This window comes from Pelobates fuscus, chromosome 7 (assembly GCF_036172605.1).
Source record: "Pelobates fuscus isolate aPelFus1 chromosome 7, aPelFus1.pri, whole genome shotgun sequence".
NCBI classification, from domain to species: Eukaryota; Metazoa; Chordata; class Amphibia; order Anura; family Pelobatidae; genus Pelobates; species Pelobates fuscus.
This window is the reverse complement of record NC_086323.1, coordinates 25,882,636-25,908,008: the sequence shown is the minus strand read 5'-3', so window position 1 is coordinate 25,908,008 and position 25,373 is coordinate 25,882,636. Positions and strand designations below refer to the sequence as shown.

General features: G+C 39.4%; 1 protein-coding gene across 1 annotated transcript in view; it reads left to right on the top strand.

The window, feature by feature from the left end:
* EPS15 (epidermal growth factor receptor pathway substrate 15) overlaps positions 1-21,805 on the top strand; it is a 124,491-nt gene extending 102,686 nt beyond the window's left edge. The window contains exons 19-25 of the mRNA XM_063427807.1: positions 8,042-8,077; positions 9,785-10,092; positions 11,504-11,573; positions 11,934-12,013; positions 12,946-13,102; positions 13,967-14,121; positions 18,061-21,805. Of these exons, the coding sequence (XP_063283877.1) occupies positions 8,042-8,077; positions 9,785-10,092; positions 11,504-11,573; positions 11,934-12,013; positions 12,946-13,102; positions 13,967-14,121; positions 18,061-18,207 (953 nt within the window). The 3' untranslated portion in view covers positions 18,208-21,805. The remainder of the gene's footprint in view (positions 1-8,041; positions 8,078-9,784; positions 10,093-11,503; positions 11,574-11,933; positions 12,014-12,945; positions 13,103-13,966; positions 14,122-18,060) is intronic.
* The last annotated feature ends 3,568 nt before the right edge of the window (positions 21,806-25,373 follow it).

Sequence of the window (25,373 nt, the reverse complement as noted above, 5' to 3'; positions counted from 1 at the left end):
AAGCACATGGGAATACATCTTTTAGTTGATGTGAGACCCCTAAAACCCTTGGAGATTTGCAGCTAATGTGGGAAATTATATATATATTTGTATTTTTTTTTCATTGTTTTTCTTAATATTACTGCTTCTCTATATGATCCACCCTGGACTACCCATTCTATTCTAACTTATAACCAGATGACACAATAAACTGGTACTGAGAGCCTTTTATTGATATCAAGAAAAAGACCCATAAGGGTTGAAACATTGACTGCATTACAGATGTAACCAGTTTTGGGGTTTTCATACACACACATACACACACATACACACACATACACACACATACACACACATACACACACATACACACACATACACACACATACATACACACACATACACACACATACACACACATACACACACATATACACACACACACACACATATACACACACACACACACACGAAGAAAGGCACACTCTGGGCTTTTTGAAGAAAATTATTCGTCTTTATTTAAAACACATGGGTTACAGCAAATCGATGTTTCAGTCCATCATAGGACTTTCATCAAAAAGCCCAGCGTGTGCCTTTCTTCGTGGAGATTTATGTTGATTTGGCTGAAAGAGCATCGTGGCACTTATACTACAAATGTGAGTGCAGGATCGTGGAATGAATATATATATATATATATATTATGTTATGTTTACATAGCTGAAAAGAGACTTGCGTCCATCAAGTTCAGCCTTCCTCACATATGTTTTTGCTGTTGATCGAAATGGAGGCAAAAAACCCAGTCTGAAGTGCTTCCAATTTTGCAACAAACTAGGAAAAAAATCCTTCTTGACCCCAAAATAGCAGTTCAATATCTCCTTAGATCAATCAGCTATTACCCCACTAATTAGAAATTATATCACTGTATGTTATGATGTTAAACATCTGTATGGACTATGATTAAACCACTTCTTCAGGCAGAGAATTCCACATCCTTATTGCTCTTAAAAAAAACTTTACTTTGCCTTAGATGAAATCTCCTTTCTTTAAGCCTAAATGGATGACCTTGTGTCCTATGTATAGCCCTGTTTATGAATCGATTTCCAGATGATGGTTTGTACTGGCCCCGAATATATTTGTATAATGTTATCAAATCCCCTCTTTTTCCAAACTAAAGTGATTTAAATTGTTTAACCTTTCTTCGTAACTAAAATGCTCCATTCCTTTTATCAATGTTGTAGCTCGTCTCTGCACTTTTTCTAGTGCCATGATATCCTTCTGTAAAACAGTGCCCACAATTGCACAGCATATTCAAGGTGTGGTCTTACCAGCGATTTATAAAGAGGCAAAATTATATTTAAATCCCGAGAATTTATGCCCCTATTTATACATGACAAAACCTTACTGGCCTTAGCAACTGCAGATTGACATTGCATATTGTTGCCTAATTTGTTGTCTATAGCAATTCCCAAATCCTTCTCGTGTGTGGTTATCCCTAATTCACTACCATTTCTGGTGTAAGGTGCTTGTGCATTCTTCACCCCGAAGTGCATAACTTTGCATTTCTCTACATTAAATTTAATCTTCCATTTTAGTGCCCAGTCCCCAAATCTACCTAAATCCCTCTGCAGCAAAGCAATATCCTGCTCACATTTTATTACTTTACAAAGTTTTGTGTCATCTGCAAACACTGCAACATGGCTTTTAATGCCTATTGCAAGATCATTTCTAAATGTTAAATAGTTACATAGTTACATAGTTACATAGTTAGATAGCTGAAAAGAGACTTGCGTCCATCAAGTTCAGCCTTCCTCACACCTGTTTTTTGCTTTTGATCCAAAAGAGAAAAAAAAAAAAAAAAAACCCAGTTTGAAGCACAATTTTGCAACAAGCTAGGACAAAAAATTCCTTATTGACCCCAGAATGGCAGTCAGATTTATCCTTGAATCAAAAATAGAAGCGGTCCCAAAACAGAACCCTGAGGGACACCACTTACTACTTTTGTCTAGCCTGAATATTTACCATTAATGACAACTCGTTGTACTCTATCCTTAAAGGACCACTATATTGCCAGAAAAAACACTAATTTTCCTGGCTCTATAGGGTCCTTGGGTCCTCCTCCCGCCAGGCTCTAGGGGGGGAGGAAGGAGTTAATCCCTTATCTTTTTTTACAGCACCGGGCTCCCTTGGCGCTGGGAACTCTCCTCCTCCTTTCCCGTCATCGGCTGAATGTGCATGTGCGGCACAAGCAGCCAGTCTCATAGGAAAGCAATCTCAATGCTTTCCTATGGACGCTGGCGTCTTCTCAATGTGAAAATCACAGTGAGAAGCGAGGAAGCGCCTCTAGCTGCTGTCAATGAGACAGCCACTAGAGGCTGGATTAACCCATTTGTAAACAGCAGAAAGTGCAGTTTTTGTTTAAAAAACGAACGAAAACACTAACTTTGGGCAGCATTCGTAATTAAGTGGCTACTACAAAAGACTGGACATACCCCATTTTGAATACTCTGGGTAGTCTACATTTGCAAATGATATGCCGCAAATGATATACCAAAAGGCAACACAGGCCCAGCAAACCATCTGGCAAACTGAAATGGGCAAGCCCTATATTGACCCTGTAACTTTCCAAAACACCATAATACCTGTACATGGGGGGTATTGTTATACACGGGAGACTTCGCTGAACACAAATATTAGCGTTTCAAAACAGTAAAACATATCACAGCGATGATATTGTCCGTGAAAGTGAAATTTTTGGCATTTTTCACACACAAACGGCACTTTCACTGATTTTCATTGTTGTGATAGGTTTTACTGTTTTGTGTTCAGAGAAGTCTCCAGAGTATAACAATACCCCCCATGTACAGGTATTATGGGGTTTTGGAAAGTTACAGGGTCAATATAGGGCTTGCCCATTTCAGTTTGCCAGATGGTTTGCTGGGCCTATGTTGCCTTTTGGTAGCCCAGGAATGTAAACCCCATCACTGCATATCATTTGCAAATGTAGACAACCCAGAGTATTCAAAATGAGGTATGTCCAGTCTTTTGTAGTAGCCACTTAATTACGAATGCTGGCCAAAGTTAGTGTTTTCGTTAGTTTTTTGCATTTTTTTTTTTAAACAAAAACTGCACTTTTACTGGTAATATCATCGTTGTGATAAGTTTTACTTTTAAAAACACTCATATTTGTGTTCAATGAAGTCTCCCGAGTATAACAATACACCCCTTTTAAATGTTTTATGGTGTTTTGAACAGTTACGGGGTTAAATATAGGGCTTGCTTAAATATATAAGGCTTGATCTTTGAAATTTGCCAGGTTGCTTATATTGCCTTTGAGAGTGTATGGTAGCCCAGGAATGAGAATTACCCCCATGATGGCATACCATTTGAAGAAAAAGACAACCCAAGGTATTGCAAATGGGGTATTCAGTCTTTTTTTTTAGTAGCCACTTGGTCACAAACACTGGCCAAAATTAGCATTTATAATAGTTTTTTGCATTTTTAACACACAAACAAATATAAATGCTAACTTTGGCCAGTGTTTGTGACTAAGTGGCTACTAAAGACTGGACATACCTTATATTGAATACCCTGGGTGGTCTACTATAAAAAAAAATGTACATGTGAGGTGTGATTCAGAGAGAGCCCTATAACTTGCAAAAAAGTATTTCTAAACTCAGGACAAAATTTAGAAACTATTTAGCACAGGTGTTATTTGGTGGTTGTAGATGCGTAACAGATTTTGGGGGTCAAAGCTAGAAAAAGTGTTTGTTTGAAATTTTTTCCTCATTTTATAAAATTTTTTTTATAGTAAATCATGATATGATTAAAAAAAAATGGTATCTTTAGAAAGACCATTTAATAGCAAGGCAAACGATATATAATATGTGGGGGTACAGTAAATGAGTAAGCGGAAAATTACAGCTAAACACAAACACCACAGAAAGACAGCCCTGTCCTTAACGGTAAGAAAGTTGAAAAATGTCTGGTCACTAAGGGGATAATGATGTATATTGCAAAAAAAAAAGAAAGGTTTGCACTAACATAGGAATCTGACATTACTACTAATCAGAAACATCCAAGCAAGCTAATCAATTCTCCAGCTGAATGTATTGAGAGCTCAGTGATTTTATTTAGGTGTTCTCAGCCAGTTCCTGGTTTCTGTTGAAATCGGTGGAAGCAGATTTTTGTCCCTGGGAAGAGCATGTTAAAGTGTCCGAGATATCTGGCTATCTTTCAGTTAAACACTAAAGGAAGGGACTTAATAGGGACACTGAACTTAAAGGTTTACTCCAAGTAACCATTGTGCCTGTAGTTTGTATGTTCAGCGTTTCACTTTGAATCGCTGCATGTACGGAGTTTAATATTATTGCTGCCGAAGGTGACGGTCTGTAGTGGTGAGGATAACTTAGAGTAACACTTTCAAATAAATAACCCCCCATTTTTTAACAAGGCTGCTCAAAAGTTATCACACTCAAGTTCAACAGCAAATTAGGAACAGTTAGGAAAGCAGTATTCGTAAAAAATAAACTAATAATAAAATTGAATCTATATTTGGATCAAATTTTCTTATGGCTTATAGTCCATTAAAACAAAGGATGTTGAACTGTCATGCTACAGTTTACAGAGCATAATGGGAGGTATAGTCTATCTGGAGTCTGTTGTACATCAAGAAATTTAATTTTGTCGTCCTTTATCTGAACTTCACTCTGTATGGTCTATAGCGTTTTAAACACATTGTGTTCTGCAGACCATATGTTTCTTGTGTTTAGTTTTTTTGTATGTTTTTATTAATATTTATTGTGGCGAAACCAACTTCGCCACTGTGAACTGGAGAAGCCTGGTTGCTCGCCTGCTGCCTTTGGATTATGGACCGGCAGCTAAAGGGTTAATTTTACTGTGCAGAAGGATTTATTTCTCCCTTTCTGCACAGCCGTTCGGTAGATGCTATCTACCGAACAAACAATCTGTTTGCAACCTCCCCAGAGCCGTGGGAAGCCGGCCGGCGCCGTTAATTGGCCACCCAGGAGCTGGAGTGTGCTGCCAATTTACCTCCCTGAAGCTGCGGTTAACCGCAGCTTAATTGATTTACTGGGTGGCCGCTGTTACACTTAGCGGCCGCTAGGTGGTGGTGTTCTGGAGCTCCCCGGGCAGCCAGCGCTTTTCTGCCCGGCTTTCATGCACCAAACCCGGACACTTTTACGTGCAGGCACCGCTGAACCTCCAGCCCCTGGTTCTAATTCGTATGGATTAAACGAATGCATGTAAATTCGGTAGTTTGTTTTATGTGAATGCTTTAACCCCTTAAGGACCAAACTTCTGGAATAAAAGGGAATCATGACATGACATGTCATGTGTCCTTAAGGGGTTAACACAGATAGCTATGCCATGGAGCCAATTCGTGTAATTAAAGACTTTGGCTCCATGGCAATTAAACTGTATTTGTGTGGTCTGAGTGCCATTCACCTAATAATGTGCACTCAGACCTGAGCTATCTGGGGATATGTTACATGTCTGTGTTTTATGTATAAAATGTGTCTTTATGTATTTTAAAGTGATAGTCTGTCTTTGTGTCCCCACGTGTGTAATGGAGTTTTTCCTTTGTCCTGGGAGATAATTGAATTACTTCTCTAATTATCTCCAGGACAGAGAGGAGGAAGCCAGGATGCATTGTGGGAAAGTATTGTGGCTGTATGTACTAATCTGATACATGTCTGTCTGCTGTTTCAGTCTCCCATTTGGTCCCTTAGGGGAGTGTCCACCAGGTGGGAGACCTGCATAAATACTGGGCAGGTAGCCCTCAGTAAATCTGTTCCTGCTTAACCCTCAAAGCGATGTGTCGTCTCGTTCTTTGGGGGAATTGGATTGTATGCTGACTGCCAGGAGTGTAAGCGGATTGTATGCTTTTCCGTTCGGCTGATTCCAGGGTTCGTGTGTTTGCAGTTCGGGAGTTGGTGAATTCGTACAGTTTGCAGTTCGGGAGATTGGTGATTGCAGTAGCTGCTGGTCTATGGGAAAGGGGATTATCGCCTAAACTGTTTTTAATCCCCTTCTGAGCGAAACGGTCCGTTACATTTATTTTGGGAGTGCAGAATGGAATGCATTTTACAAATCTTACAATAATTCATCTCGGGCACCAAACGTCTCATGACCAGCTAGCGATATGGCAGGGTGAGGATAATTTACATTAGCTCAGCTAACTCTTGTCTCACGTTGATGTATTACATAATATTTATTGCATCCAGTCCAAAGTATTACTGAAGGAGTTTGAGTGTTTAAAATAATAACCTTTTGGGGCGGAGCCTGGCTACTGAACAGACCAGAAGCATGCTACATGAGCTCCTGCGTTTTGGCATCTTAAAAGTGGCAAATTTACTGAGCCAAAAAGAAATCCAGACAAAGCACAATAAGCTCATTGTTCCTGACACACTGACGGTTCCGAAGATACCTCTCGTGGGCCGACCCGCCGCTGAGAAAGTGGGGAGCTCGACACAGAGGCACAAGCCGCACAGACCAGAGGCGTTCATACCGATTCCGGTGGACCTCATGGTCCAACGCCTAAACAAAGCGTTCCAGAGACTTTGGGACAAGCTGGAAGCTCGGATGGCCACCCAGCAGACCCCACAAAGGAGAAATGCAGGCAACGGCAAAAACCGCAGAGGTCAAAGGCCACCTCGGGGGAAGGCGACCCAACAAGCTTCGGAACAGCCTAACTCAGACCCACGAGGGCTACGGGCCCCCCTGACCACAACCTCAAAGCAACGACCGCGAAAGCGGAGGCCAGGCGCCTACAAACAACTGCGGATCATCCGCGACCCCAGCAAACCCCCAACGAGTAAAGTTTCACCTCCCCATGAAGCCAATGTCCACAGACCCCAGAAGCAAACTCCCTCTCAGGCACTGGGAGAAGGGGGCGACTGTCCGACACCGCCTCAAACAACACAGCAAAGTGCACCCATACCCCGGGTTGGCGGCGCCCGCAAGAAGACTCCTAAACCGACTACACCGGAGCGAAGTAAGCCACGGAGGCAGCGCCCTGGGTTGGGGATTCGGGCCGCAGACCAACGTCCTGCCCACCGCTGCTGTGGAGTGCAGAGCCCCACTATACCTATGCCTGCCCTAAGCTACACAAAGGGACTACCACAATCACCTATGAACCGCCTCTCAGACGAACTGCGCCCGGGCATCACCTCACCAAGTGAGTGTGCTACCCTCAGGCGAGTCACCCTCATGCTGGACAGGTCGGTACGCCAGGTGGGCATAGGCTGAAGGGGCTAACTTAAAGGGACATTATCACCGCTGGCAGCAACCCACAGCCCGGACACCCACCTCGCAATATGTGTACCTATTGAACTGTAAATGAAAAATCTCATCTGGCATTACTTAGACATGCATGTTACTAGTTTTACGCAGCATGTTTAGCCTGTGACTAGCTTAACTAACTCACCTGCACTAGCCTGCTTAATTAACTAGCACACTGTACTCACACTTTTTATACTATAACTAGAGCAGATTGGGTATTGGGAATTGTCTAGCATGTTACTCAACATATAATTAATAACCTGTTAACATGTAAGCTGGTTTAACCCTTATAATGATCTTGAATTGTCAGAGCCTACCTAAACCTTACCAAAATGCTTAATCAGTATGTCTAACCTTAGCATGACTTATTATAAAAAAACAACAAAAAAAGTGCAAGAACTAACACATGCCCTACTGTTTCAACTGCCGTCGGAGCGCCACATGCTTGTTTGTTATATTATCAGGCACTGCAAAAAAAAAAAAATAACCTTTTGTAGTGTTTGCACAAAAACATCCTGCCTCGCCAGTCAGTCCCACCCCATGGAAGAATTTGATTAATTATGGTAATCACATGATCAGCTGACTAGAAAGGTCATAATTCTTTAAATAGCAAATGTGTGTGCAATGGGCACACCTCTGGGATTCTAAGGGTTTATGGGGTTTTAGACCTTACGAGCATTCACAGTAGCATTCTTGTGGTCTCTGGGATCCCACATATTTTAACCACCTTTCTTTTTTTTTCCCCATCTTCCTTGATTTGCAGGTGATCCGTTTAAAGATGATCCGTTTGGAAAAATAGGTCAGTAGATTTTAATTTTCTTGCCTCTCTCCCTCGTTGTGACATGTTAGTCATTTTATCTAAATAGTGAAATGAAACTGGGCCAGTCATGAGCTGAAGAGCTCTGTACTAGAATAGGTAGGGCTGCCTGTAGAAAGATACCCAGTGTGAAAGGATAATGTTAGCTGGAGCTGAGTGACTCTCACTACTCAGAGAGAAGATAAAAAATTTAGCTACAGGCTTTTTCCCCTTTGCAGCCACTTAGCTGTGTTTGCTACTTTTGATCTGTAAAACATTCTAATGTGATACGTTTTTTCGACTCTTAGATTATATTAAAGTGATAATAGCACAGCTGGGTAAAAGAACACTATAGCGTTAAAAATACAGACCTGTATTCCTGATGCTATATTACCCGTCCATAGTTATATACATGTTCTCCAGGGGGCAGTAAAAATTGCTGAAATAAGTTTGACTTATACCAGTGCAGAGGATCCCTCTGCGCTGTTCAACCTCTGTCTCCTGCAACGTCATCAAGGATGTCCTCAAGAGGCAAGACCACTCCAATGCTCCTTATCAAAAAGCACTGGGGACCTGATAGGCATGCACTGTGAGTGCCGAGCATGCATCCAAGCTTCCCTGTAAAGTACCTATGAGCTTCAGCGTCATGTGACTGTGTTACACTCTGTCAGTACAGCTGAAGTGCCGCTAGTCGGTATCCGGAAGACAGCAACTAGAGGTGCATTAAACCTTATAATGTAAACATTGCAGTTTCTAAATAATAAACTGCCGTGTTTTACATTTCAGCATTAAAAGGATGAGATGACTTTTGTGCCCCTTTAAATCGCTTTTACAGAATTTTTTTTCAAAGTTAGATTTAAGGTTACAATCTACTGATCTGTGTCCATGCTGCATAGGCCATTGCACGTTAATCTTGGCACCCTGATGTTTCAGAACTGCATTCGCCTTGATGCACGGCTAAGCATGATTAAAAATGAAATGTAGGAAATCTTGGATGCTGCCAAGATTAACCAATGTAGGAGCACAGTGTCCCTTTAAATCTGTATAATATCCATGATAAACAAATCAAAAAAGTAGTTAAAAACCTGTTTGTAAAACTCACCAAAAAATATACAAAAATATCACACCCAATATAAATGTCCACTGAAAGTGTAAAATATCCCACAAACACTGCATTTGTGGGTATATTTTCAATCACAGTAATCAAGAAAAACAAAGTAAGAATGAATCAGTAAATTTCTATCTGCGTTTGCAAGTACGATGACCTATTATTTTTAGGCCAACTCATTATTTGTGTTTCTAGTATGTAGCTTGACATTATTTCGTGATGTGAAGTGATGAGTCTGTAAACATTTAAGAATATTGTGCTGCTTGAAACCATTTACATATGTCATTGTATCTACACTGTCGTGCTGTTGAATATTTTAGCACTTTCACAAATAAAGTGTACTAATTATAGCTAACAATATGGCGAAGTTTTCCTAATCGTTGGTTATGTACCATGCTTAGAAATTGGGCTAGTTTTTTTGCACTGCTTTTTACTCATTATGCATCTGGCATATTCAATATTGAATAAAACCTAAAATATTTGTATAAAGAAATATTTCTTGTATCCTAATAATAATATACTTGATTAGCTACTAGGAATCCACCTGTTTTGTTCTTTGATGTGTAGTCCCACTGATACTCTAACAAATGCTCTCCTTTCAGACCCATTTGGTGGCGATCCTTTCAAAGACTCCGATCCTTTTGCTTCCGATGACTTTTTCAAACCGTCTTCAGCAGATCCTTTCACGTCCTCCAAAGCAGATCCTTTCACGTCCTCCAAAGCAGATCCTTTCACGTCCTCCAAAGCAGATCCTTTCACGTCGTCCAAAGCAGATCCTTTCACGTCGTCCAAAGCAGATCCTTTCACGTCGTCCAAAGCAGATCCTTTCACGTCCTCCAAAGCAGACCCTTTCACGTCCTCCAAAGCAGATCCTTTCTCCAGTACAGCATCACCGAGCAGCTTTCCCTCAGTGCGTTGTTTTTTTGTTTTTTTGTTTGTTTGTTTTTTTAGATTCACTTAATATCTGCTGCTGTTGTTTTTCCAAATACACTATTGGGAGTTTTGTGTATACTTTATGCAATCTTTTAGTCTTCCAATATTTTTTTTTTTTTTTTGTCAATCTTTTTTTATTTAAGACATTGAGGAAAATCCCGACATAGAGTAAGGAGGTAGAACACGTAATCACAGGCATATAATAGTCTCTCATGGTTCAGAAAATGAGTGAAGAAACACAAGAAAAACCAAAAACCTCTTAACTGTCTGTCTTATTTTTAAGACTTAAAGTTAACAAGCTTGGTACACCTATCACAGCTGTAATCGTGTAGTAGTAACAGAGAGCATGTTAACATGCCAGTAGATCAAAAGTAAAACACTAGATATCAAGCCAGCATGTTGGTCTGTCGAGTGGTAGAAGGCATGACATGCTAAGTTAACTGATAGTGTGAGCTGTATCTGTAGTGCCACTGGATTGTGAGTAATAATTGAGAACCCCATAGGCTAAGGCGTAGAACATGAAACCTAAAACAAGCAATTTAAATCGTGAATGCAGGGTTATACATTGAGTGTCCAGATATTATGATCAGCTCTGGAAAATCACCTGCCCGGTTCATCCAAGGCCACTACTGGGCCACAGTTGAAGGGCAGCTCCACTTCAGGCATGTTGCTCCCACCTGCCTTCAGGCCATGTTGCTGCCAAGTAAATATGTTGGCTGTCAGGCCCTGCCCCCCAGTTTCCACGTTTTTCTAATTTTTTTTAAATTTTTTTTGTGATTTGAAATTTGTGTTCTTTAAAATGCACATATACCATTTTACATTCTACTATGTAGAAGGTGAAACTTATTTAAAACCAGTTTGGTTTACCCCTCTTCTGGTACAAGGCTGTAATTTGTCTCTTGTAATAAGGTACAGAAAGATCAGGGCTTACTGCCATACCATTCAGGATTGACTGGACCAGTGTGTAAACCTCATTCACAATTTGTGTTCAGGAGCAGCTATTTACATTGACATTCTGGAACACTTTTTACTGTCTTTAGATCTTGTCCAGTTCGTGGGGTATTAGCCTCTGGTGCCCTAGTACTGTGAAATAACCATGTATAAAAGGGGATCTCTTTCTTAAGCAACTTTGGGGCCATGAGGAAGTTTTTTAGATGCACTTAATATCTTTGCAGATACACTATTTTATTTAGTGACGAGCATGATCTTCTATCTTCCATGGATTTCCAACTTTGTCCTGTAATGTTATAACCCCACTAAATGGTTTGCATTTTATTGAGTTTGGAATGCCAGGAATATATACGTTCCGTGCACTTAACTGGTGTCTTGTAGTAGTGGATCCTTGTCTGTGAAAGTCTTTTTTAACAAATCTTGTCTTATTTTTTTAGGGAGCTGTTGTAAAAAAGAATGACCCATTTGCTCCTGGTGGGATTGTGGTCTCCCCAGCCAATGATTCCGGTGAGTTGATGTAACATTTTATTTTTGCAGCTTCCTGCTATGGATTCTGGCAGGGTTATTTGCTAAACTGTGAATGGTCAGGAATTCTAAATCAATCTCGTAAACATTGCTCCAGTTTTTCTTTTCTGATTTTTAAATTTGAGATTCAGTTAGGCTATTCTGGCCTTAAATTTAAAACTTACTTTGAATTCCTGACATTTCTCACTTTAGTAAATTAAGCGGTTTGCTAATGGCTGGTCCAAAAGCAGATGATATCACAGCTCTGCATCCTAGAGTGTTGCTTTTGTTTCTGCACTGTGTGAGCATTTTATTGTCTGACCTTATACATCCCCTGTCCTACCCTTCTTTACTGTGTTTCAGTGACCGAGGATCCATTTGCGTCTGTGTTTGGTAATGAGCCCTTGGAAAGTGGATTTGCCGACTTTAGCACATTGTCAAAGGTGAGTTGCGCTAAGAAATCATATTGGATTCTTTAATCTGCTTTGCTGTCTCTTCTAAATTTCTCAACCAATAGGACAAAGATAGGGACAATTATTAGAAAAAATGAAGGCTTGCAAGATGCTGGTCTGACAACCTGATTATAATTAGGAAAGATGAAAAACCTTAATCATCTGTAGTTAGTGTGATACCCTCTGGTTGGTGACTGTGGGAACATTGGTGAATATTTTAGGATGATGCTTAGAGGGAGTCGGTGTATTTTTTGTATTTGTGCAAGATGTGGTCAAGAACCGGTTTTACATTTAATGATGCCATAAAACATTGGTGAAATGGTACATGCTTCAAAAAGCACTAATAATGTATAAAAGTGATCCACCTCCAATCCCGGTATAAAAAGGTGGTGGTAAAAAAAAAAAAAAAAATTGAGAAAATTCTGTAACATCCTAACCATGTTGTTGCAGGTTAAGGGTTACTCCAAGCATCATAACCACTACAGCCTACTGTAGTAAATATGATGCCAGCGGTACCATAGCCCGGTTTCCAGGAAATGGGGCAAGCGTTTAGCAATGGTCCATCCTCTTACCTGGTTGTCCGCAGGGCTCCAAGGTTCCTATCTCCACTGCTGATGCGCTTCCAACTTCTGCAGCTTTCATGATACAGCCGCCATTTATTGGTTTAAAGTGTCATCTGACTGCTCTCAGCCAGTGAATGGCACACTGTGCAAAATGTGTTTAGCAGATCATTTGTGTGGACATGTGATATAACTGTTTAAGTGACATGAGAAAATGTCTACTAAAATACTTAGCTCCCATTTGTATAGATCTAACTTCTGGTGAAGTGAATACAATACAGTCCTTGATTGTTGAAGGATCCTAGGTTTTCACATTAACCCCAGCATTAAGCCTTCTCTGTGCTTTTCATGTTAATTGTACAGGTGACTAGCGATACAGATGCGTTTGATGCCAGCACAGACAAGGAAGTGGTGATCAGTAAGAATTTGTTTCCTGATGAATCATCACAGCTTGAAGAGGTCCCCCCAGCACTGCCCCCCAAAACTGGAACCCCCACGCGACCATGCCCGCCCCCTCCAGGTGTGTACAGCATGCAAGATATCTGGCATGATTTAAAACTCTTGTGACAGATTTACTTTGAGTCAAATATGGATTTGGCCAGGTTATATACAGCCATGATTATGACAAATTATGCTTTATAATCATCTGGCATCTAGAATTTGGATGAATGTCAATTATTTGTGGAAAATACATTCCTTACAAATACATTTTTATTTGAAAAAAGTCCCTAGTGGACTGAAACGTCGACACTATGTAATCAACTTTTGAAGCTTGAATAAATGGCACATTTTTGGCAACCGTATCGAGTCCTGTGAGTGCACCTCCAACAAGGTATTTTATATTTTGAGGTCGGAGTGGCACCTAGGCAATAAACAAGACTGGGAGCAGGAGTGCGGGACCCAGTGTGAATTATATATATATATTTATATATATATATCATCCTATGGCTATGCTAAAATTGAATATTTCTCTAGAACATATATAGAATATATATTTTTTATATATTTCCTTCATTATACCGGTCAGCACAGAAATATAAAGTAAAACCTTGTGCAAATAATGTAACTATTCCCAAAAATGTAAAAGTTGAATGTCTACAATTTAAATTTTTTTTTTTTTTTAATTTTAGTTCATACAGCCAAAAAGAGTGCCGAAGAATGCACATCACATTTCCTCAATGTAGAAAATTAGCACACACATCCTTTTTGGAGACTGTAAGGTCTATTTGCTGAAATTGTAAACAATTGACCACGAAATTGCAGATTTGCTGAAGGAATAGTTGAGATGTAGAATTTCCCATGTGGTTTAGCTGAAAACGCTGTGTATAGTATTAAAATGAACGTCTGATTTTTAAGCTGTTTCTTGTTGTTTTATAATGTTTAGAAAGGAGGCCTTCTTCTCGATCTGCTGAATCGTCAGACTCCTTAAGACACAGCGATTCCTTCAAGCAATTTAACAGCTTATTCAGTGATTCCGATGTTGATCCGTTCACTTTTAGCAAAGGCACAGAGAAAGCCAAAAGCGTCCGTTTCAACACTGTAAGTACCAACTCAAGTACAACCCAGAGCCAATCAGGACTCTAACGTCTTCTCCTGAAGCAGCAGTGTGCGTATCTGGATATTAGGGGATGGTTATGGTGTGATGGGTTTTCTGTATTGTAAAATTTGTACCATTTTATGGTGATTTATTATCTCTTGTATTGTTATTTTAAAAAGATTTCAAGTAAAAGTTGTCCATTATATCTTTGTTGATTTCCATTCCTTATGTTGGTTTTGCAAATAGCAATCTAAAACTTTTCTTTATTTGTTTTTCCTTTTAAGTTTGCCTTGCCTTCAATGCTTTGAAGTGTGTGTGCTTTATATATGTAGATGCACACGTCTTGCACAGTGACATGATGGCTAGGATATAATTTCATCTTTTAGTAGAACATATGTAGACTACATTTATTTATTCTCTGTCACCACAGAAGTAGAAATTACAATCTTGTGCAAAACATGAAACATTACCAAAAATTATAGCAGTCAAATAATGCATTGCCAGTCCTGAAAGAACACGCCATGAATGGATGAGATTATACTTGAAAGCGACAGTGCTAGGTACAAGGATATGAGAAAACGCTGAACACTTACCTGTAAATACAGCTTATTATTAATTTCAGGTTCAGTTTGGGAGCAGATTTAATTTAAATCAGGCTTACTTATGAAAAATACAATCTATGGGAGATATCTGTACTATTCCAGCATAGAAGGAATTAATCTTAATTATTTCACCAAAGAGGAGTAATCTTTAAAACTGTCATAACACACTGTCAGCATGATGTTTGTGTAAAACTGCACTCAGAACTTTTACAGCATTCTTAAACCCATATAGAGAAATACTCACATCAACCGTGGGTTAGGAATCACATTCTACTCGAAGAGCATAAATCTGAAGCCTTTGTTACAGCCAGCATAAGTGACCATTTATGTTAGGAATATTTATACAGGGTTGTTTGCTCACACGTGACATCCACCGGTGCCTTTCCCCTACCAGGTAATGGTCACAGGTGCCTTGCCGTACCCGGTTATAGTGTCAGGTAGTTCGTGGTGGAGTCCATTTGATAAGATTTAAAAGAGGTACAGAAATCCCATAATTCTTTTAACCTCCACAACACAATTTAAAGCTTTCAGCCTTTAAAAGTGTGATTCCCAAAGTATCAATGTGTTGCCTATGTTTTCTGTTTTTTTTTTTTTTTTTTTATGAAGATAAATTCTGCCTTGGGAAACATTGCTCTAAAAGCATGAATGCACTTACCCATATAATAGATTATGATAGAAATGGCCATGATGTAACCCTGCGTCAGCCTATGAGTAACATCTTCTATGGTGCTTTGCCGGTAAATTCATCACCCATTGGATGCCCCTAGGGGAACTGCTATGAGTCAAATTATGGTCAGATCTCTTTCCTACCATTGTCATATTCTGTTTGAGGTGCTGAAAGGCCTCTGCATCATGATTCTCCTGCTATCTAAAGATTTCCTTGATGAAGCATCTTGTAAAAGGAATACTATTGCAACAAGACGTGATATAGTTAATGACATAAACACATAGAACTAGCTGGAGGGTAGAGACTGATGGAGACCATCTTCAGAAAAACATGTTGCATTTAAAACTGTAATAATGGGACCTTTAATTTACTGCACACAGTCAGTGGTGCAAGTTGGGCATGGGTACCATTATCTAGCGAGAAATACATAGCACGGTGAAGGACTCTAGATTGGAAATTATACAGTGGCTTTGAAGCCATACTGACTTTATTTATTTATTTTTTTTTTTATTCTTTTATTTTTTTGGTTTTTCCTCGTAAAGGACATTTTAAAATGTAAGCAGCGCCTAGGTTTGCTGTACATATCCATGCTTAACGCGTAAAGGGACAGTAGAAAAAAAAATTGTATTTTAGATGAGGGGGAGGGGGCGGAGGGGGAGAGGGGAGAAACCACACACGTGGCCATAGTGTATATTGAGGTCAGGAATCAAACAACCTGAAAAATCTTTGTTTAGAGGCAAGCTGTACCTCTGTGCTGCTGACACATTCAGCCCTTGTTGCTTAGACAAGGGTAAATACTAAATGAAACCAGAAAGAAAAGAAAAAAAAAATCTGTCCTGTCTCGATCTCTCACTGTCCCTCTTGACTCGTGTCTATGATTGCCTCTCCATCTATAACTGGATGAAACATAGAATGTGACGGCAGATAAGAACCATTCGGCCCATCCAGTCTGCCCGATGACAGCTCATTTTTTTAAACTTTACTTGTCTTTCCTTCCTAAAGATTTTTTTACTCCAGTGTCTGTCTCCCTCCAAGTCAATGGCACTCATTGACTCATCAGTTCTACCTTGCAGGCTCACTACCTAGGTGATCTTTGACACCAACTTCTACTTCACCCCTTATGTCCAGTAACTCACCTAATCCTGCTGCTTCATCTCAAAAACATAGTTTGCATCCGCCCCTATTTAACGCCAGATGCAGCTAATTGCTGGTCCATGCCGCTATCATCTCTCGCCTTGACTACTGCAATACACATCTCAGTAATCTTATATGTCCCCAGCTTCACCTGTTACAGCCCCTATAATGAATGCGGCAGCAAGGCTCATCTTCCTGTCTGCCTGCACCTCCCTTCTCTGTCAGTACTTATACTAGCTTCCTGCAAGATCTAGGGCTCATTTTAAAAATTCCAGGGCTTGCTTACAAATCTCTACTGAACGCTCTTCCTACCTACCTGTCCACACTAATACACATATATGTCCCATCTAGGCCCCTAGACTCTGCCGAAGATCTGTGTCTATTTTCTGTTTGTACTCCCACCTATGAAGCTCACCATCAAGACTTTTATAGGGCTGCAACATTCCTTTGGAACCCTGCTCCATTAGACTCTCACCCAGTCCCAGTTCCTTCAAAAGATCATTAACAACTTTAATAAAGCATATCAATTAAACTATGAATAGCTTTCCCTCCCTGCATCTTGGTCTCCTGCAACTGTGCCATACAAAAAACCTGGCCCTTCATTGTAAACTACTCTAGTAACCTAGCCTTTCAGTACATGAAACGCATATTACCCTTAACTATTGTGGCATTTTACCCCACTCCCTCTAGAATGTAAGCTTGTTTGAGCAGGGCCCTCAACACCTTCATGCACGTCCAACTTGTGGTGTTAAAATACTTGTTTGTTAGTCCAACTATTGTACAGTGCTACAGAATGTAGATAATAACTAGGAATGCTGTGTGTACAAAAAAAGGTGCTACTGTGCAGGTTTATTTAAAAGTCACAGACACCTCTCCTTACAAATAGCCACACTCCCCAAAAGTGAAAAGATGAATAGGAAAAAAAAAAAAAAAAAAAGGATCTTCCGGTTGCGTGTGACATCCTTGATGACGTACGTTCCGGGCATTGCTAGGAAACTAGTGAACAGATTACTATACAACGAAACTCACAAATTAATTGAGTTAATTTATTAATGAAATATAGGTTTGTTTAGTGTAGTTGCTCTCAAGGATAAAATGCAGATGAGGCTGTATGGGGAAATAACATTTAAAGTGCAATAGTCATTACAACTTTGAAGTGTGTGTGTACATAGATACATATAATTTTTTATTTGTTTCAACATGCTTGTCTTTTACCCTTTCACTTATTATTTTATTTTTTTCCTTTTATGTTTTATTTGTTTATTGTTGGGGCAATCTATGTGCTTGCGCTCACCTATAATATTAACAATCCATTTATTAAATCACATGTTAATCTTGAAGGCTGTAGAAGGACTGTAAATGCCACTTTTTCAGTTTTCACATTTATCCGTTTGCCAGCAAGGTAGGACTTCCCATGTACGCTACAAATTCCTGAATAACATTTGTTTTGTTTTGTATTCTTTACTTTGTTGATTTAACGTTTTTATACGTTTCTAAGATTTCTCTCAGCTAGTGAATGTCTTTCTTGAAATCTGCAGTACCAGTCGGAGGATGATATGATCGAATGGGCGAAGAGGGAAAGTGAGAGAGAAGAGGAGCAGAGACTGTCGAGGCTGAAGCAGCAGGAACAAGAAGATATTGAGCTTGCTATAGCGCTCAGCAAATCTGAAATTTCCGAAGCATGAGATACCAGAGGCTGCAGGAAGTCTGGTGTCATAACTAAATTGTCCGTTTCTGGGTTGGGGGGGAAACATTTAAGGTGGTTAAGTCTTCCTGTACTTAAAAGTATTTAAATGCCCTTTTAACCCTTGCCTTGCTAGAGAGGGCAAATACAATATCATGGTCTCTTTGTCAGTAAACCGGTAACAAGTCCTACTGTGTTGTGAATGTGGCAGAGGAGTGATATTTGATATTTTGTACACCGTTGGTGCTTCCAAAGCCATCACCTGTGTTTTGCACTGAGTAATCAATGGCTGTGTGTTGTTTTAAATAGAAATGCAGTTATAATGTGTCCTTATAATATCTTTGCTTTACAGAGATGATTTAGCAGTAATACGCTGTTATTCTTAAAAAGAAACTATTATAAAGAAAAAAATTACTTTTGCTAAGCTGTAGCATATGTTGGGTTCCCTGAGTATTCTACAGTCAGCAGTCTGTCAGTCTAACTGCTTGAATCACTGGCAATAGTCTGATATACCTGCCTAGATTAGGACACTGGCCTGTGCTCACGGGTTATAGACTGAGGCTAAAGGAGGAATAAAACACTAACATTGTTTAAATTAAAGGATACGACCATTACAACTTCACAAAGAAGCCCATAGTAATAAGTGCTACAGCATATAAAATATATTTTTATAATGATTTCTTTTTAAGCCTAATTCTTTAACTGTTGCCAGAGGGTTCAGCTCGCTCCTCTGTGTTGCTCTCACACGTGAAATTATGCTGGAGGAGATATTGGGATATTTTATTGGTTCTAGCAATGCAGTAAAGGAAAGATAATATTCTGAACTAGGCACGCTGGTTATAAGATGTGTCTTTCACTCTTGGTGTCCAGAGGCGCAATGCACGTTTTACTGATGCTGCTTAGAATTATTACTCATCCTTTATTCCCCACCTTGTTTTGTCCTGTCTCTTCTCTGGGAACTTGTGCCTTGTTTTTCCCCACTGACCTGCATTCTCGAAAGTCGATGATGCTTCTGCGATATGTTACAACTTTGTTACAAGCTTACAGTCACTGTAGTATCTCAGGCATTTTATTAGTACTTTTAGTTTTTGTTGGTGCCAAAACTTCTGATTGGAGACTCTGAAACTAAGTGACGCTGCAAACCATGAACAAAAGTCACAAATAATTTTCTTTTAATCTAGGCTGAGTTGTCTTATTCCTTCAGACTCTGGACCATGAGCCAAAAGTGTCCACTCAGTGTGCACACTCAGCCAGCTGCTAATACCATACTTGCTTCTTAAAAATCACATTTTGGGGTTGTGGGGGAGGTTTAAAAGCTTAATAAGCAGATTTTTTTTTTTTTTTTTTTTTCATCCAAAGTCTGATAACTAGAGGTCTTAACCACCAATATAATCGGATATATGCATTTTATGTATATAAACTACTATTATGCTTTTATGTATTCTGATTTATAAGTATGTGTAGCTTGTTTTATATGGCGCATATCCAACCATTTAATTTATAACCTTCATGTAGGTCATTGTAAAACTTTTTGTAGCATGGTTATCCAAAAGGTAGATCTGGATTTGGAGTTTTACAATCACTGAGCATCTAGCATTTGAACACCCCAGTTTTACACAATCCACCACCCAATTTTGGTTTAATAACACAAAAAAAAAAAATCTTCCACTCTTTGTTCAGAAAATCTCAAGATCATTCTTTTTACCAAATCAAATAGGTAGGTGTCATACAGTAGAAGCCAAGCCAGATGGGAAAACTCAACATATGAATGTCTTTGCATCTGGCTACTGAATCTTGTGACTCTAATTGGGGAAGCCCATCAAAGCACAGCACAATTCATAGAATGAAATATTTGTGTAACAGCATTACTGTCCTCAATAAGTTGAATCAACATGGACTTATAGTGGAATTCTGGAACCAATGTCGTTGCTGTTAATTAGTACTATTTTAGTTTGATTTATGCTGCCTTCCAGAAAAGTTTAATGGAACTCGGCAGGCTCAGAGCTATAAATGGATTCAGCTTAGTTTAATTCCAGATACCAGGCAATTCCCATGTTTGATTAGTAGAAGATTGTTTTAACCCCTTAAGGACACCCGTCATGATTCCCTTTTATTCCAGAAGTTGTGTCCTTAAGGGGTTAAAAAGGGTCCGTCCCTGGCATTATTATTATTATTTCAGAAATTAACTCCTTGTGGAGAAATGAGCATTTATGACTGTCATTGGCCTCCTCTTTTAGAACTTTGACCAGATTGGTTTAACAGGTTATACAAGTGGAAAAACCAACTAGCACACTCCATTGTTTCCCTTTGTCATTGCTCTACTTTTAGGCATTTTCACCTCATTCACTCATTTGTTTTTTAGCTTTTAGGTCTTTGCATTTAACCAAATACTCGTGTTCATTAATTATAATGGACACCTGGTTTATTAGGAATGAACTTGTCTTAAAGGTATCCTAATTGTGACATTTGTGTTAATCCCTACATAAGGGGAAACACTGACGTTGTTTTGTCATGGGATTATGGCAGAAGTGAATGGATCCGAGGCTGTTTGACAGCGATTGCTAACATGTCACTTGTAGTCTAGATTTTCCATTATGGCTGGCTGATGACTTTACTGCAGAAGGGTTTTCGTAACTGGATTATTAGCATAATATTGTTAAACAAGGTAGCCTCACGCCGAAAAACTGCAGATGAAGGTGTTTTTCAATCTTCTTTGTTTTAACTTAAGCTTTTTGGAAGAATGGGGTTAACTTATTAGACATACTTTAGATTGCCTTGCTTTGGGGAAGTTCCTCTGACTGTAGCTGTCTATTCTACTGCATTACTGTGACGTGTGAATAATAATCGTGAAGCACCACGTGCTGTGCACATTAAAACAGCACCACTACATTTTTCTCAGACAGCATTATGAAATTTGAAACCTCTGTAGCATTAGGAACCCATTGCAGTGCCACTTTTTCAAACTCTCATATTGAAATTGCACATTACCCTGAAGCAGGCAGATCTCCTACATTAAAAGCCTTGGGGGAACTTTGATGACGCTTCTGTCAGTTATGACAATTAACAACTTAATCCTTCAGTGTAGTAAGTAAGGAACCACCACTATTGCGATAAATTGTGGTTTTACATGTCATGAAGTGAAGAAGCTTTTACGATAATGATTTGTGTTCTACATCTACAGTCCGGACCCCATTATCGATACAATCTAGTCATTAACTTAAGCCACTGTCATTTTATTTTGGTGATTTTCTTTTTTTCTGTAATAAATTGTTATTTAATCTGTTTGAAGTATCTTGAGTAGAACATTGTCTACATAGAATATGTACATATATCAGTATTCAGTCAGGCTGAGCAAAATGTATTTTGAGTCTAAATGACAATGCATTATGAATCTGTGTATGCTTTCTCATTGACCTTTTACCCAATATGTGTTCCCTGAATTGTTTTGTGTTTGTAAATACGGAACAATTGTTTGAGTGTAAAGTTCTGGGGTCGTAGGTATTTTTTCATGTTACAGAATATTTTTTCTTTTTCTTTTGATACTCTGTACCCATATATGGATGAGTGTGATTTTTATTTTTATCTCTCCCCCCAACCCCCCCCCCCCTCAATCCCAACAATAAATGCTATTTAAATGTATACTAATATTTTGCCAGATATAGATTTTTCTCTTCATTATTATAAATAATCTGTGGACCAATATTATTGAATATGTGTGTGTGTATATATATATATATATATATATATATATATATATATATATCCCTATACAGGAATTTAATGGCCTTTTATCATATGTTCTACTGACGTACAGCGATTGTGTGCTGACATTTTACCCATAACCACTAAGAGAGACACTTTTTTATTTTTTTTCCCTCAGTCCTGTTTATTGCAGTAATCACACGCCCCTGGTTGTGTGGTGCCAAATTCAATAGAACTGTGAGGATGAGTGTAGGTTTTATTTAACGTTGCCTTATTTCTGTTTTGTTTTTTAATGTTTCTTTGCATTTAGACATTGTAATTATTAAAATAAAATGTAAGTACATAATAAAATATAAATTGATTGCGATTGTTTGGTTTATGATTATATCATGATCGAATGTGTATAATTACAATTTTCATGACCCATTTCTATATCAAAATTCTATGAGTAAGCATTTTTCATGATCCATACTTGATGTTTTATAACTTTCAGTGCTTTACGTACAGAGCTGCTGTAGGTCAGTTGCAAGTAATCGCTACTCAAACATGCTGTTACACATTGTATGCAATCATAGGTGTAAATATGAAAAACATTTAGATTTTTAGAATTTTGTGTGCTCGTATACAACAGACATGCAATAAAGCAGTGCTCATGTAATATCTATACCGAACATGTGATTCATTGTCAATATGTCATAATAACAAAACACGGACACCCGTGAACAAGTGATAAATACAAAAGAAAAAACTTAACTGATGGGTACACGGCTTCCCAAGGTTATCTCCCAGCTGATAACCATATAACAAGACTGTATAATTGATAGGAAAATTTTGGGATTCTGCTCGTGTGCCTATAATAGAGGACAAAACAGTGCAAATATTGCTAAAACACTATAACAAAGCTTCTGGTGATCAGAATGCACTCACATATTCCAGGAAAATAAAGCGTATTATGGGTGCCTTCCCTTGATGGAAACGGGGGTATGTTCCTTTAAAATTCCCTCCTCAAGTGATGGCCGATAGGGTATCCAGGTCAGCGAGAAGATCCAAAAACCGCAACCAAAAGGAATACTTTAAAGGCTATTTACTCACTTAGAAAAGGTATAAATAAAATATCATAAAAACAATAATAAGAGATGCTGGTCCTACGCGTTTCGTCCTTATACAAAAAGGACTTCCTCAGGGACCTCTTTCAGTGAATAGCATTCAACAGGTACATAAAAAACAGCATCCTGGGGCGGGGCCTGACTGTCAACAAGGGCAGACGTGTCTGTGTTGAGCTCCTCCAGAGCTCTGCAATAAACAGCGTTTTAAAACCTATAACCGATCAATTTGGGGCAAAGGTCTCCACACCTGATACAACAGACATGCTGGCAAGTGAGATGCGAACTGCCGGGGGATTCCTACCTCCACCATGGCAAATGCGGCCTAGGGTGCGCCGGGCGGGAGTGACGGCCGAACTCCTGGACTGGAAGTGCCCAGTGGCTGATAAGTGGATGCCAGTGCCCCGTAACCCCCCCCCTTGGGCCGGCGGGGGTGATCCCGGCCTACTCCTGGAGGGTTCCCAAACTTCGGAAAAGGAGCAAGTTGGGGACACGGGTGCAAGCGGATCACATCCAACCCTACCTAATATGGCGGCGACCACGTGGATCCCTGGCGCCGACAAAGACCCCAACGATATCCTCGCTAGGATAGCCAGACACTTCGCTAACTTCTGGCGGAAATTAGAATACCTAATGTTCCAGCCCGCCCTGCCACATAAAGATGCCCATTTACCTAAACGTTCTCCACCCAAGCGATCGGCATCTTCAGCTGAACAAATCCCCTCATGGCGGCGGATCAAGAGACGAACAGTGTCTAGCATAAAAATGGCGCCGAAGAACCCACTCAAGCGCACACAAGCAGGACCGCAAACACGACCTGAAGGGATGAGCAGCAACCCACACAAGATACGTGCCCCAACCTGCTGTACTGCACCTTGGCCAGGCGTCAAGCAGTATACCTCTTCACTCTGGGACTGTGTCGTGCCCATAGCAGGCATAGGCTGAGACTGGCTCTGGGACTGATCTGTGAGGAAAGACCCTGGGTTACTCACTACCGCTGACTGCCTACGAGAACGTGGTGTGCAATTAATTAATGTCTTTGCCTATATACTCAATTTAGACAGCGTTTTCTCTGTAGTCTCACTGTCCACTGGATTCCACCCAGGGGCTCCCTCCAGAAGTAATAAGCCTGCCATACCCTTCAGTATATTTCTTTCCTGTTATTTTCCTATCTCCCTTTAAAAATGCACAGCATACTCTGACTCAGTATAAGCGCATCTTTGTTCAAGTTTCACCTAATGACTTCCCTACCATAAGCTTAGCTAGGTGGGTAAATGTAAGATGGTTTGTTCTAGCTAGTCTGGGCCAGTACTTTTAGCTCTTGGTTTAATCTTCAACCATTTGCGAACCTTCGCGCATTAACTAGCCCACACTATTAGAGAACCTGAGGTCGCTGCAGTGGGGGGTCACCCTGTCCAAAGAATCACTTAGCAACTTGACACCCTGAGCCTCAATATAAGTCTCTATATAATTTGTATTCCGGGAACTATCCCACTTAAGCAAATTCTCACACGACTTCCTATCCCTAATTCAGCATTTTCAATCTGCTTCAGTACCGACTTTATCTTATCTTTTAGCTGACATTGAGATTTCTCTTGTGACTATTATACTTTATAATATAAAAAGTGCACCGTTAATGTATGCCTTAAACATGTCTATAAGTGTTGACTTGATCGGTGAGCAACTGCTGTTGTGGCATTGCATGCCTCTGTTTTTTTCACAAGCACAATAAAATAAAGAATTAAAAAAAAAAAAAAAAAAAAAAACAGCATCCTAAAACGCTAACATAAAAAACATCTTATATAGGGCTAATCCCTTCAAGTCATTGGTGGAATAGTGGGTGTCTTCTAATCCTGTGGTTCCGATTCGTCAAAGTTATCCCTCAGGTGTAGCCGCTTTGCCGAAATGAAAAAAGCCGGGTCCGTTCAAATCACCGGCCAACTTCCGCATTCGTCATACGCCACGCTTGAGTCACGTGTTAGGTTGTTCATCACATGATCGACGTGCGTTCCATATTCGGAGGGGAGAGAACATGGCTGTGCGTTCCACAGCATGCCGGCAATCTAGAAAAGCAACTTTCTTATACCTAAAGTTAGTGTGCGAGCCACTAAGGATAGAAGACTGTTAAATTTCATTCTTTGATCACATAGAATCTCTTAATAAAGAATAATATGTCCTCTAAAAAATCAGTTTGAAATATTATTTACATGAATGGAAACTTCCTATCCAAGTGTATCATTCATGATATATATTTTAATAGTGCAAAGGGTGATAATAATTATTAATAATAATAATAGTGAAATAATAATAATAATAATATCTTTATATGTTAACAACAATATTTTAGTTTTTTCTATATTTT